We start from the raw sequence: 13,865 nt of genomic DNA on the forward strand, positions 1-13,865 counted from the left end.
AGGAAAGCTGGTCAATCTTTGTATAAATATTGACAAATAGATTTTTCAGTCTGATTTGTTACATTTGTATACCATTCTACATGGGAAGTAGTTGCGTATAATGTGTAATGACTATTTTCCCAAAATGGGACAGTGTTCAAGTTACAAAACATTTTACTGTTTTTATGACATTTATAGTTCAGCTGCTGGGAAAGATGAAGCTCTTTATAGAATCAAAGCCAAACCTTTTCTAGATTGCTGAGGTCTATTGAGTGTCCTAGCAGGATTCCCTCAAAGAAGTAAAAAGCCAGCAGCTGCAACAGCATTTGCTGGTGCAGGAATAGTTGGGTTTTTATTTTTTTTCCCCCTCCACTTGTTTGAAGTCTGTTGTTAGTCAGGTCTGCTTCAGCACAGAGGGAGTCAGAGGGACAGGGGTGTCAGGCAAGGTCACAGGCAGCTTTTACAGGAAGGCTTCAAGGGACAGACAACCAGCTCAGCTAACCAAGCCTCAAAGGCAGCGTTAAGAGAACAAAACCTCAATAACTTAAAAAGCTTAAAGCATGAGTGACAGCCTAGTCAGTAGTTTTTGAGAGATACGTGAAGCAGCTCCTTATCGAATATTAGGACAGAAAAATATTTAAGACTGTTCAATCAGGACACAATCTTTTTAACATTCAGAAGAGGCTACTCAGGAACAGTATCATCTCTTGCTCATTACAGACGAGCAAACAGCATCATTATCATCACCACTTATCAGCTGTAGCCTCTGGAGATCACAGCCAGGACCAGCACTCTGCTGTGCTGGAGACTGTACACACAGATAAGGAAGGGTGTTCCTTGCTCTGAAGGGCTTATAATCTAAACAGGTGAAACGGAAAAAAGGACATTTTTTTCCTCACAAAACATTGTTCCCTCCATGTGAGGAAGAGCATGGAAATTGTTTTAGGAGAACCTGTAACTACTGGAGACAGTCTATACAGTGGAGCTGGAAATTTTGACACTTTGGAGAATGAGCAATGGCAAACAGGGAAGATTTGGAGCAGAGGTTTTTCTGGGTTTTTTTTGTTTGTTTGTTTGTTTGTTTTTTTTTTTGGTGTTGTTTTTGGGGTTTTTTTTGTTTGTTTGTTTGTTTGTTGTTGTTTTTTCTTTCTTCCTACAACAAGATAGATCAACCCATAATTTAATTATTTGCCTATTAACAGCCACTTCATCTCAAAACCAAAATCAATGTTTGCATGACACTGACTCTGAAGACAAACAGAAGAAACATGGACATCCGCAAAAAAACCTAAGACCTGGAAAAGATGGCCTGTACTCTTTGGGTTCTATCCCATTATGCAGTTCTACATGATGTGTGGGGTTTTGTGGCTCAGGATGAGCCACACTAATAGGAACTGATTTGTCTCTTTGACCACTGCACCTATTTTTCTGCTCAAATTCAGAGAGGATGGGGCTGCAAATGGACCAAGGGATATATAAGCCAGTTATAAGAGGTGGTTTACACATTGGGTTCACAGGGCTGACCCGAACACTAAAAGGAAGAATACACCAAACTTTTCTTACCTCAAAATACAAGTTTTTAACAAATCAGTCCTGATAGATTTCTTCTGCTCTAATTCCCTTCTAAAACTAAGTTCTGTTACTTTCCTCTGTCTTTGAACTGGACCCAGCTCTTTGTCTACCTCTTAAGAAAGATTCCGGATTGACAAAATACTTGTCTCATGGACAAGACACTGATCATCCTGACACCTCTTAAGAGAGCCTGGAGGTTAACTGCAGAGAAAATCACATGAATCCCTTGTTATTTCCTTTATCTCTTTCTCTACAGTATCTGCCCTCTAATATCCAAGAAGAGTTTTTCTGAAATAGATATTCTTATTTTCCTTTGATTCCACACCATGCCAGATAAAATGTGTGCCAACACAGACTAATTTACACAGGAATTTACCTCCAGCAGTGACTTCTAATAATTGATGCCAAAGTAGACATTAAAAGATTTAGGATAATATAGAAGCTAGATTTGCAGTGAAGCATGAAGTAGATAGGAAGCAAGAAAAGCCACTTAAGTGAATCAGCTGGTCAGGCCTGAGCAACAAACTAAAAACCCTACAGCTATCTTGGTTCTTCCAGTTTTTGGTGTTCTTACACATACCATAAGCCATGGGGAAAAAAACAACAAAAAACCAACCAACAAACAAAAAACAATGAAACGGAAAAAAAAAAATAAAAAAACAAATTCAAAACCAAAAATAAAGAGGAAGGATAAAAGTCTTGCCGGCAGGTAATGGTCTGAATGCAAGCATCACATACAGTCTGGTATGTTTTCCTAAAGAGTATTTGCTGTGAGAAAGAATGACAGGAGACCACACAAAGACAGAGAGAATTCCTCAGTAACATTTTGTTTGTTTGTTTGTTTTTTTAAGTGTGAAGAGGGAGTTTCCTTAGGGTGTGAAAAAATTATAATGACTCACAGTTACACCAGAGTAAATCCAAGTGATTAATGACTTGATTTTCAGATTTGCTGAGCACCTGTATCACCAAGATCCTGACTTCAAAAAAGCTTTTAGGAGCTCAGAACTTCTATAAATCAGGTCATAGTGACTTGCCTAAGGTCATACCAAAACAGCTGATGACCAAACTGAGATGGGATACTGCTCTCCAAAGTTCCAGTTCACAGTTATACAGAAACCCCTGGAAAAAACATTTCAGTGTTTTGAGAGTATTTCAGCTAAAACCAGGACTGTATGATGCTGGCACTCTTTTGCATAAAAAGCAGGGACATTTGAATCTGAAAAAAATCACTGGTTTTGGAAGATTTTTTAAAATTATTGACAACCTGTACTAAATATCTGAAAACCTAATACTCTGAAATCACGTGGTTTGGTGAATAGGTGATGTGACAAAGAAGAGATTTGTACATTGAGTAGGAACATGGAAGAACTGTTGGAGAATATCAGTTCCAGTTAAACACATGGCAAGTCTTCTGTTGCTCCTCTGTCACATCACACATGGTCAATGTTCTTTTTCCTTCCAGTGCCTCTACCCAACACTCATCAAATGGAAAACATGTAGCAAGACAGTAAAATGGACTTGAACCATCAAAAAAATTAGTGACAACCACTCAGGTTCCAGTTTTAAAGAGAAAAACAGGACATGAACGTGCATCTTTTACCTGTGCTTTCACCAAAGCACGGAGTTTCCTGACTGCGTCAGTAACATCTCTGGTTTCCACAAAACAGAGGACACTGCAGATGGCTTTAGCTGCTTCAATCACGTTATCGACATTATTCTGTTGACAGGAAAGAAAAGAGGGAGAAAAAAAAGAGACAGACACATAGCATTTACCAGAAATACCTTGCCATAAACTTCATGGCAGTGAGGGTGTAGAAAATCCTCCCCTCTCGAGCAAAATCCAAACACCATGGTTTAGTTTGACCACAACTGAAATCAGCACAGGCCAATGTTTTCCCAGGGTAGCAGCATTTCTGTTGAAGTCCAGTTATCTCCCACTAAATGGATGCTTGTCAAAATTACAACAAATTTGGTAAGAAAGACTGATTTTAAGGGAAAACCTTGGTTTGTCTGAAGTCCAGGAGTGTAAAGGAACTGTAAAGAAACTTCTGAGGGGACCTGAAGCCAAGGGATTCGATTCATGAGCATTCTGAGGTTTTGTGATTCCATGGATTTATCCTCACTATTGTCTCCTACTCATTTTTGCAAGAGTTGGAAAAAAGCCTCCTAAAAATAGATACTGTGTGGGAGGCTGCTTCATCTGACACCTGTGGACTGAATGCTTTGGCAACTATTTATCTGAAAAATTATATATTTAGTTAAAGTTATGGAATCTTATTGATTGTAAATTTAGATATTTAAATATTACCATATTGAAAAAAAAAAAAAAAAGTTTCTAGATGAAATACTTTGTGGAATTAAAAAAAAAAAAAAAAAAAAAAAAAAAAATTGTATCCCCTAAAGAAGGAAAACAGAATCTTTAAACAGAGTATCAAGTACTCTATGTTCAGGAAAACAAATAAATAAATAAAATTTCATGGACTTTCTGCGTGGTTATATCACTTCATTAAACCTTAAAATACAGTCTCTGAGCAAGCAGAAGCCCTCCTATAAATATTCTCCATGATTTTGTACTGATAAATGCTCCTTTCAGTGCGCTATAGCATGTCGATGTACCCATAAAACCATTTCTCTAACTCATGCGTTTCATGCCTGAAAAATAAAAATCATACCAAGATAAACTTTCTGTTTTCAGGCTTAAGGTCTGTGCAGAGACTGTATTGAGAAAGTCGACAGCTGCCATTATTACAAATAAATACAAAAATATCTTGAGCTAACTAATTCCACATTACCTGCTTCGAGCAGAAAACTAAAGCAGGAGTGAATGACATGAAATATCCACAAATATCTGGTGGTCAGATTCTTTTAAACATAAGTTTTTGGGGTTTTTTTTAGTAATTAAGGACAGAAACACCTTTTCACACTACAGGTTCTAGAGAGGAAAAAGCTGACTGTAATCTCCCAAGAATTTTAGACCCTCCTTTGGGCTGGGGTTGATTGACTGCTCAGTGGTGTGGCTTTGCTGTGTGTGACACTGACAACTCCAAAACATTATAAATGCTGCTTTAATCTGAGTTGTTGAAGAAATAAGGGAGTATATGTGTGCGTGTGTATAAATAAAAATTATTATACAGAGTTTGTACTTAATATTAAATATAATTTCAATTTTGCATTTGATTTAAATAAGTTTTAATTTAGCAGTTTTCTTCTTCAAGCAGAGATGTATTATTAGAAGAATTTTCTGCCTATAAATACAGTTATGCAGGGTAACTTCTGAGCAGTAACAAGCAATAGACATACACAAAAGTAACCCTTGAGGAGAGAAACAGCTCTCTGGATGGAGAAAGATATTAAAAAAAAAAAGAAAAAAAGAAACCCTCCCACAGTTTATATATTTTTGTACGTACATCTAAATGTCATTCCATAAAGAGAATTGGTACCTTGGGGAAGGCATCAATTTCTGTTAAATATGCTATTCTGTTTATAGATAAACTATCAAAGTATTAATATTTATAGAATTTACTTTGCCATACACTTCATTTTTATGGTAGCTACTTCTAAGGAGCATAATGCAGATGAAGAGGAGTAAGCACATAAAATTATGTGATACTGAATACTACACAAGATGATTTCTTTCACACAATTTCTCTGCTGGGATATTATCATGTAAAGATTTTTCTTTTTTCACGTGTAGATATATGACATTGATTTTTGTCCCAAAGAAGGGAAGACGGAGATTCATTTCTTACAAAATTACAAAAAAAGGTTTCATTCTGCAGTTCCAAAAGAACTGAAGTCAACAATTTTAATTTTTTCCCCATTCTACATATTTAAATACAGCAGAACCTTAGAAGAATATTTTGGTGTTTCAATAATTTATATGATTTAAAAAAAAAAAAAAAAAAAAGTTATTTCGCTCCAGAACATCTATGCTCTGTATCAAAATTTTACAGAGTCCTCTCTACGGAAACGGTACATTTTGAATGGATTTCAAAATGAAGTCGTTATCAGGGCAATCAAAATTGGCTGCTTATTTGACAGCACATATTGTCTGAGAATTACATTCCAAAACTTACATTTCAACCCTTGTCTTTGTGCCAGACATCTTAATTATCTTTTTAAAATTTTTGTTTAATAGCATCATTATCAATCTCAAAATTAATTTTCCATTTATTTACCATTATTACTAATTATATTGTGATAGTGTGTTTGTCCCATAAGTCAAAAGTACTGGTATCCCCATACCTATGGAAGAATACATTTGCAAATAAGTAGAAAAATGTGCAAAATATTAATTTTCTTTTTTAATTTTATTTTCAATGGAGGCTCTCGAGGTATGTCTGGGTAAACCTGGACTGCTTAAGAAACTTCCAGCTGAGTACAGAACTTCAGCTGTTAGATGTGCACTTAATTCACAACATGTGAGTAGCTCCCAGTGCCTTAAATCCCAGAGTGTGCTGAAGGTGGATTGTGGTGAAACAGAGAGGAGGAACAACAATCCCAGTAATGTGGGTGGGAATAGCTTGAAAAAGTGACAGAATTACTGCAGTGCGGACTTAGGATAAGGGGCAGTTATAAAACCCTCAATTTTAGACCTTCTTTGAGCAATCTAATCAGAATATAGAGAAAATAAGTAAACAAGGATTCAAAGACCAAATAAAGGGTTCCCATTTTTTGCTTTGTTTACTGCATATTTATGAATATTACTTATTACATTAGAGCTCCGTAATTTTTTGAGACATTAATTAAAGCAAATCATACTTCATGATCCTAGGTTTGACAAACCTCCATATACTGATGCTTCTGAATGAAAATATCCATGATATGACCTAACATCATTAACCTGCAATCCTGTTCTTTTAAGCAATTCATACGGATTTTATTGAGTGTCCCTGAGTAGAAAAGACCTTATTAAAAAAAATAAACTACACGGAAATTTAGCTCTAGACACACACATATTTGTTAGATGGTATGAATATTTGACAAATACACTTCCTTGCCTTTATAAAAAGTTAATGGTTTCAAGAAATTGCTTATTCCATGAAAAAACTTTTCACAAAAAGAAATTTAGGAATGCTTCATTATAGGTCTGAGGAATATCTGCACAGAATCAGTTGTAGAGGGTGGATTGCAAAGTCTCATTAATTTTGAGGTTATGGCTTTTTCTGAATTTAGAATCCTCTCACTTTAGGTCCTAAAATTTCAGTGAATGCAAATAACTGCCCTGGTGGGTCTACTTTAGTAAAGAAATATACACGTGCATTTGAGCTCGGGGACCTAACTTTTCCAAATGGTTATGACTGCATCACATTCTGTACACTAAACACTTCCCTTTGAGGTGATGCTTACAAAGGAAAATTCAGCAAATACCCTCACAGTATCAGACCCAGAGCTGAGCTTTGTAGGCAGCCACGGTTCAACAGCTTCTAAATTTGTGTTCTGCATTTTGAAAAAGTGTCAAAGATTTACACAAAGTGTAAAATGTTTGTATCTATCTGTATTATGTATTTATAAATATTATATATTATTGAAAAATATTTATGTATTTGTGTGTGTCTGCATGTTTACGTGTGTTTCTATATATGTGTGTATATGTATAAAATTTGTATGAAAATGTATGTTTTCTGGCTATTCAAAATAGAAATAGTAACGGATCAAGAATATCCAGAGAGATTAAAATCTGAACTTAAACGTAGGTGACAGAGTTCTGAAGCAAAATATTCATTTTATGTTGTAACAGGTATTTCAAATAAATCCATAATTTAGCATAATGAGTTATAACTCTGGATGAGATGCACTGGAATATCTTCATGCTACATCAGTATTCTTTGGTTTTTATAAATCTTTTGTTCTTTCCACTTTTAAACCCTAGAAAATCAGTTATCATGCCAACTTGAAAGTCAGATCAAATCAGTTATCATGCCAGCTTGGAAGTCAGATAAAATAAACATGTGGTTTCTTCCAAGGTACGACTCAATTTGTCCTTAAAACATTGGACTGCAGAGAAGATATCTTAAATATTTTTCCTTCAAGCAGGTAGCATCCAATTGGCAGCCAACAATGTTTTAAAATAAAGCTCTTAGGTGCTTTGCTGGCTGAAACTAATCTCTCAAACTACCACACCCTAGCATCTATATACTAAATATGTAAACATTAGGCTTGGGGGTTTGTAAAATCAGGGACAAATTTTGCAGATCCATATAATGCATTATACCTCTACTAATTCCAAGTATTATATTGCCAACCCAAGCAACTCTGGTTTTATTTACATGTTCCTTGACACGTAGAAACAGTCAACTTTGATATTTTAAATTTGTAGCACTTTCTTCCTAACCTCAAACCAAGTTTTATTAAGAGAATTTATATCCTTTCAAAGTCAAATTAAGCAGTCTTAATTAAAAGTCTTCCTTAATTGCATCTAAGACAGATTAATAATTAGATACCTTTCATGTATAAGTTAATGCTTTTCTGGTGTAGCAAACTGAGAACAAATACCTCATTTTGCAGCAGATATTCCACTTGACCTCTGTAGTTCATAATAACAGAGATGAGGTTCTGCCTGGAAATCAGGAAATAAAAAGGAAACAACAACAAGTTAATAGGATTAGATACAGAGAGCGGGTTTGGGTTTGTTTTTTATTTTTTTCCATAGACATTTGAAATAATTTGTCAGTGATTTTATGTTCATATAAAATAAAGCCAAGTGGCTATGTAGAGATCATGCAATTGAGCCTGGCTGTCCCTGTTTTTTTGGTAGTCATTTGCCACAAAGAATAGATGCAAAAAGTCGACTTATACATGAAGACACAAGTTTCCCAAGTTAAAGAATGCCAATAAGTGACTTGCTGCTTCAATGGCTATTGAAATTCCCATTTATTTTACTCTTTACGGTCAAGAAAGTGCCTATATGTTACCTTAAAGAGGGATAGACTCAAATACTTGCTGCATTCTTACAGCTAGACTTGATGTTCCTAAACGTCTTTTCCAACCTATATGATTTCATGATCCAATGCTTTCTTTCTCAATCACTTCACAGGCTTGCATAGAATCAGATAAAACATCGGCACAAGAGCTGGAAAACCACGACACTTCAAAAGTACATGCAAAGTCACAAGTACAAAAGCATGTTATAAAACAGGACAGCCTTGCTGCATAATCCGTGAAACTCGATTTGCATGCAGTTCTCAGGTTTACATGCTCAGTTTCAGAAACTGCCTTTTCCATAGCAACTCCTAAGCCAGGAATTTGTTTGAATTCTGGAGACAGCCATGCACCATTCTGTGGTTCCATGCCTCTGTCATGCTACAGAAGTTTCTGCAAAATTTGTACAGGCACATTGCTGAGTCTTATCAAAGTCTCACTAAATTAATAAGGATTACAAAGAGGAGCATACACCTCTCTACACTAAACTCCCCAGCTGATGCTTCAGCTGCAAATCTCACACTTTTAGAACCACAGGCTCCAAGTGCTATCCCTGATAGCTACCCAGATTCAGATTTTGCTTTTAAGAAGCATTTGTGTAATTTTCTCAAGCACTCTGAAATTCTTGCTGTTGTTCATTTGTCAGCTGGAACAAAACAAAAACAGGTGCCTGTGAGATGATTGCTAAGGCATCTTCCTGTGTCAGCCTCCTCTGTAGGGTCAGATCATCAGGAAAGGAGAGGGAAACCTTAATTCCCAGTTTTACACCTCGCCTAAACCACTGATTAGTAAAAGGGACGCATTACTACCTTGATGGCCACCAGAGGTGGTTGGGGTTTGCACATGCTTATATGAAAAAGTGGAAACTGCAATTTAAATTATTTCTTTGTTATTTGTTTTACTCCAACAGTTCATTCTTGCCTTTCCAATTCTACTCTTATATCCCACACAAATCTTTTATTAAGGTTCTTCCAGTTAGAAGAAATTCCCCCCCCACTCTTCCATCCCCATTTCAGTCTGGTAGCTGAAAGTCTCAAAAGTATTTTGATTTTTTTTTTCAGAGCTTCAAAGCAAATCAACTATTTACAGAGAGACTGTGCGTGTCCTTACGTATTTTAGTTGGGCTAACTGGGCAATCCGAATTAGAATTGCATCTGTAGCCTGAAGTACAGGTTTCATGGTAAATGACTAGATTTTCATTATCTATATTGCATGGCAAGGAAAGGAGACTCATGGCACTAAAATAACTCACAGAACAGAGAAAAGTTAGGTGGCCTTCCTGTGCTAATACCACAGTGCATTTCCCTGGAGTTGCCAACTATTCACTTCCTCCTACAGGTAGTTTTGCCTTTACAGCTTTTTATTTCCAATCTGCACTGGCTTTATCTAGCCAGGCATTTTGTATGTGGAGCAGCTGCCTGGAAATTCCTCCTGTAATCCTGTTAAATCATAACTAATGCAAGTTGTTGCTCTGCTTTGACTGAGTCTTCAGGCATAACATCTTTTTCACAGCCTTACCCAGCTCGAAAATATATCTGAGCACATGAGCTTGCCTTCTTGTCTTTCACCATGCAGGTGAGCATGTTTATTAGTATGGTTGGTTGAAAGGCAGGTTGCAGAATAATTTCCTAAATTACAATGCTAGTTCATAAAATTAGCATATTTTCCAGCAGTTTATTTTACCCTGGAGAATTTTCGGTATAAAGTAGCCATAATTTTTGCATCATTAACAGGAAACAAATCCAGCAAGTTGTAATAATGATTGAAATACCTCTAGTAACACTATCCTGAGTCTTTGTCTGCCAGATAACTAATAATGCTCAGATCTTATCACACAGACATACTTCATACTTGTGCATCGTTATAGCTGTGTATAAATATGGCAAGCCTTACCAACCCATGAACATTTAGTACTTCTCTGATGTTAAGGACATTTTTATAGCTTTTAGCAAGCCAATATGGTGCAAGAGTTTTGAAAAGGAGATAAGAAAAGCAGCTAAGACTGACAAGAGAGGCCGTCTTAGTTCCCAGCTGGCCTATATGGGAGGAGGATGACAAGTACATAGCATGTACTTGCAGCTTTCCCTTCTGAGTCTCCTGGCAGCAGCACCTACTAAGGAGAAATGCTAAGTTCCCCTTCTAAAATTCTGTTTATCACCATTCTGCCTCACTAAATAGTGCCCAAATGCATGCCTGGGCCCAGAGAGTTGTGGTGAATGGAAGTGGGAGGTGGTCCCATGTGATTGTCCTCAGGCCTGGGAGCTGGGTCCCTCATGACAAGAAGGACATTGAGGTGCTGGAGTGCATCCAGAGAAAGGAGCAGGGCTGGAGAAAGGTCTGGAGCACAGCTCTAATGAAGAGCCACTGAGGGAGATGGGATTGTTTAGCCTGGAGAAAACAGACCTACAGCTAATTATCCCCTGTGCTCCTAAATTTCCTACACTTCTCATCCATAAAATACATGTCTTCTACTGATCTCTTTATAGCAAGGACCAGAATGGAAATTTGGGCCATGCTCCTAGGAGACCAGATGGGTCCTCAGTAAGCACCAGATACCCACCTCCAACGAGTCACTACCCCTCTGTTTTCCTCCATCTGCTAAATGACAGGTGTGTCATTTAAGTTTACTATTGTTGGCAAAGTCCTTTATAACACAGAGATGAAAAACATGGCAGCTTCTTCACCTAAAAGTGGAATTTATCTAAATGGAATATCATGAATGGTGAATGAGGAATCTATCTCATTTAGTGTTTGTCCATCACAGGCTGGCTTTACGATCAGCTTCACTTTGACTGCCAAGTTAAAAGCTCATCCTAGCTAGCCTCCATTAAAAAAAAAAAAAAAAACAAACAAAAAAACCAAAGCAAACAAAAAAACCCCCAGCAACAAAAAAGGTTTAAAAATCACTGAACTGTGAAAATATAGTCATAATGAAGAGCAAACCTATTATCTTTACAATATTTAGTCTCAAAAATTCTCTAATAACAACTCACACATGAAAATTTTGATGGCTTCAGTCATGGAAATATGGGAAATATGAAACCTTTAGTGAAAACTTCAGTAATATGAAAAGGAGACAATTGGGGAAAATTACATGGATCCAAAAAACACTGACTTTTGCTAATCAACAACTAAATTCTGAAAATAAAAAGTCTGAAATATTGAACAAATTTTCTTTCTCTTTGGTATCGTTCCTGTCCCCGGTAGTTCTCAGAATTGTCCTTCAGTGGAAGGAGGCTTCCTGCAAACAGAAACAATTACAAACATAAATACTGCTGAATACCAGCTTACCGAATCAGTCTCCAGGCACAAATGTCTTCTAACAGCTCATTCACACAGAACCTTCTTTGGTCATCCTCACACTGTGGAAGAGAGGTATATGGTGACATATATTATTCTGACAAAGAAGAATGCATATTGGAAAGATTTACACGGTATTTTCCATAGTCAGAATGTTCTCAGTCGTGTACAGGATGTTTTGATCTGAAATTTTGTTTGGTGAATATTTTATGTTACACTGGGTGGTACTACACAGGTGGGGGGAAAAGTGTTCAGGAAAACAAGATAGCTGGACATAGAACTTTAAATCAGATTCAGTGGGGGAACAGGATGTGCTTGGATCCAGGCAGGGAGAGTGGAGGCAGTGGCATATTTCATTCATGGGAGGCATGAAAGGCAGACAACATGGCCTAGGGCATACATCAATTCTGCTTTGGTTTCACACCGAGGTGGACCAGGGGGAGAGATGATGCAGAGTTAGAGGTGAGCTGTGAGGGGAAGCATCACCCTGGGTAGCTGAGAAGCTTTGCCACTTGAGGGACCTGGGTGTTTCTTCCACCAGCTCTTGTTGTGCTGGAAATAAGGTATTTTATTAAGTATGTCAGTAGCAAGTGGGTGTCCAAAGAAAACATCTTCATTGACGAAGATGACCCATTGGCAAATGGGTGTACAGAAAAAGCAGAGGACTTTAGGGCTAGTTTTGCCTCAGTCTTTAATACTGCTGATAAACCTTTGGCTTCCCAATCCTCTCAGCTGGAGGAGCACAGCTAGAGCAAGGGTGACCTTCCCTTTGTGGACACTGGTATTGTGAGGGGTCAGCTGCAGCAGTTCAATGTTCTTAAGTCCACAGAGTCCTGGTGGGATTCATCCTGGAGTAGTAAAGGGAAGAAGGGAAGAAGGGAAGAAGGGAAGAAGGGAAGAAGGGAAGAAGGGAAGAAGGGAAGAAGGGAAGAGAAAGGAACACAGTTTATTTGCCAGAGATCTAGAGCAATCATCTAGTGCTGGATTATGACATCACCAGTTATGGAGCCAATCTGATGATGGATTCACCTAGCAATGGGTTGCAACGTCACAGATGAGCCAGCATTCCGTGCCAGCTGGGTCAGCCCAGGACTTTTCCCAGCCCTAACACATCCAGGCAGTGTGAGCACCCGGGAGCTGCACTCTCAGCGGCAGAGGGGGACTGGGAGGCTTTCCTCCTTGAAGGACCTGGGCATTGCCACCATTCCCCCCCAGAGCAGCCTCTCTCCCCGTGCTCGTGAGACATCTGGTGCCGCAGCGCTGGTGAGAGGCAGTGGCTCGAAACCCTGAGCAAGCTGCGCTCCTGCCAGACCAGCTCCAGCACGCTGCACGTCTCTCCTGGCAGGACATGGCATCCACTGCCAAAGAAGACGCGGGGCAGAGCAGCTCTGCTGGGAGCGGCGGCAGACGGAGACAGTCGCCCCAGGCAAGGCCGCCCCAGGCAAGGCCGCCTGAGGCAGAGGAAGACTCCCAGTGCCCCATCTGCCTGCGCCGCATGTGGAGGCCGGCCTACGTCACCTACTGCATGCACAAGTTCTGCTTCAAGTGCATCTGGCGGTGGGGCATGACCAGGGACACCTGCCCCGTGTGCCGGCAGCCCATGGAGAAGGTGCTGTACTCCGTGCGAGGGGACGGCAACTACCAGGAGTGCCCCATCGGCCTGACGGCCCGCCTGCAGAGGAGGCTGGCCAGGGCGAGGGGCTTGCAGCCAGTCTCTACTGTCACGGAACGGGTGAGGCAGGCAGTCCATGACCAGCAGCCCTTGGCTGGAAGAAGCGGGCCTGAAGACACTGAGGGTGCCCAGAGGCAGGAAGCAGCTCCAGGGCCCTCCAACGCCCATTCCCAGCAGGCTCCCGCGGCCTCACAGGAGGTAGCCCCGCTGAGAGAAGGCGAGCGCCCGGATGACCCTGCTGCTCCTCTGGAACCACAAAATGGCAGTGAATGACTTCTGCTTCTCAGCATCCCCTCTTCTACTTCATCCAATAAACTGCATGGTCCTGCCCAGGATGTGCGTTTCATGACCAAAAAATATTTCTAGGTCCACAAGGCCTCGGTGGGACTCATTCCAGAGCACTAAAGCTGATCTCATGGCT

At 39.2% G+C, this 13,865-nt stretch overlaps 1 protein-coding gene across 13 annotated transcripts in view; it reads right to left on the reverse strand.

Moving 5' to 3' along the window:
• PIK3C2G (phosphatidylinositol-4-phosphate 3-kinase catalytic subunit type 2 gamma) overlaps positions 1-13,865 on the reverse strand; it is a 244,152-nt gene that overhangs the window by 151,378 nt on the left and 78,909 nt on the right. For all 13 annotated transcript variants that reach the window (XM_058420387.1, XM_040063030.2, XM_058420389.1 and 10 more), the window contains 3 exons: positions 11,764-11,834; positions 8,047-8,110; positions 3,152-3,268 (listed from right to left, as the gene is read on the reverse strand). In XM_058420387.1, the coding sequence (XP_058276370.1) occupies positions 3,152-3,268; positions 8,047-8,110; positions 11,764-11,834 (252 nt within the window). The remainder of the gene's footprint in view (positions 1-3,151; positions 3,269-8,046; positions 8,111-11,763; positions 11,835-13,865) is intronic.

Source organism: Hirundo rustica, chromosome 4 (genome assembly GCF_015227805.2).
Source record: "Hirundo rustica isolate bHirRus1 chromosome 4, bHirRus1.pri.v3, whole genome shotgun sequence".
In the NCBI taxonomy this organism is placed as follows: domain Eukaryota; kingdom Metazoa; phylum Chordata; class Aves; order Passeriformes; family Hirundinidae; genus Hirundo; species Hirundo rustica.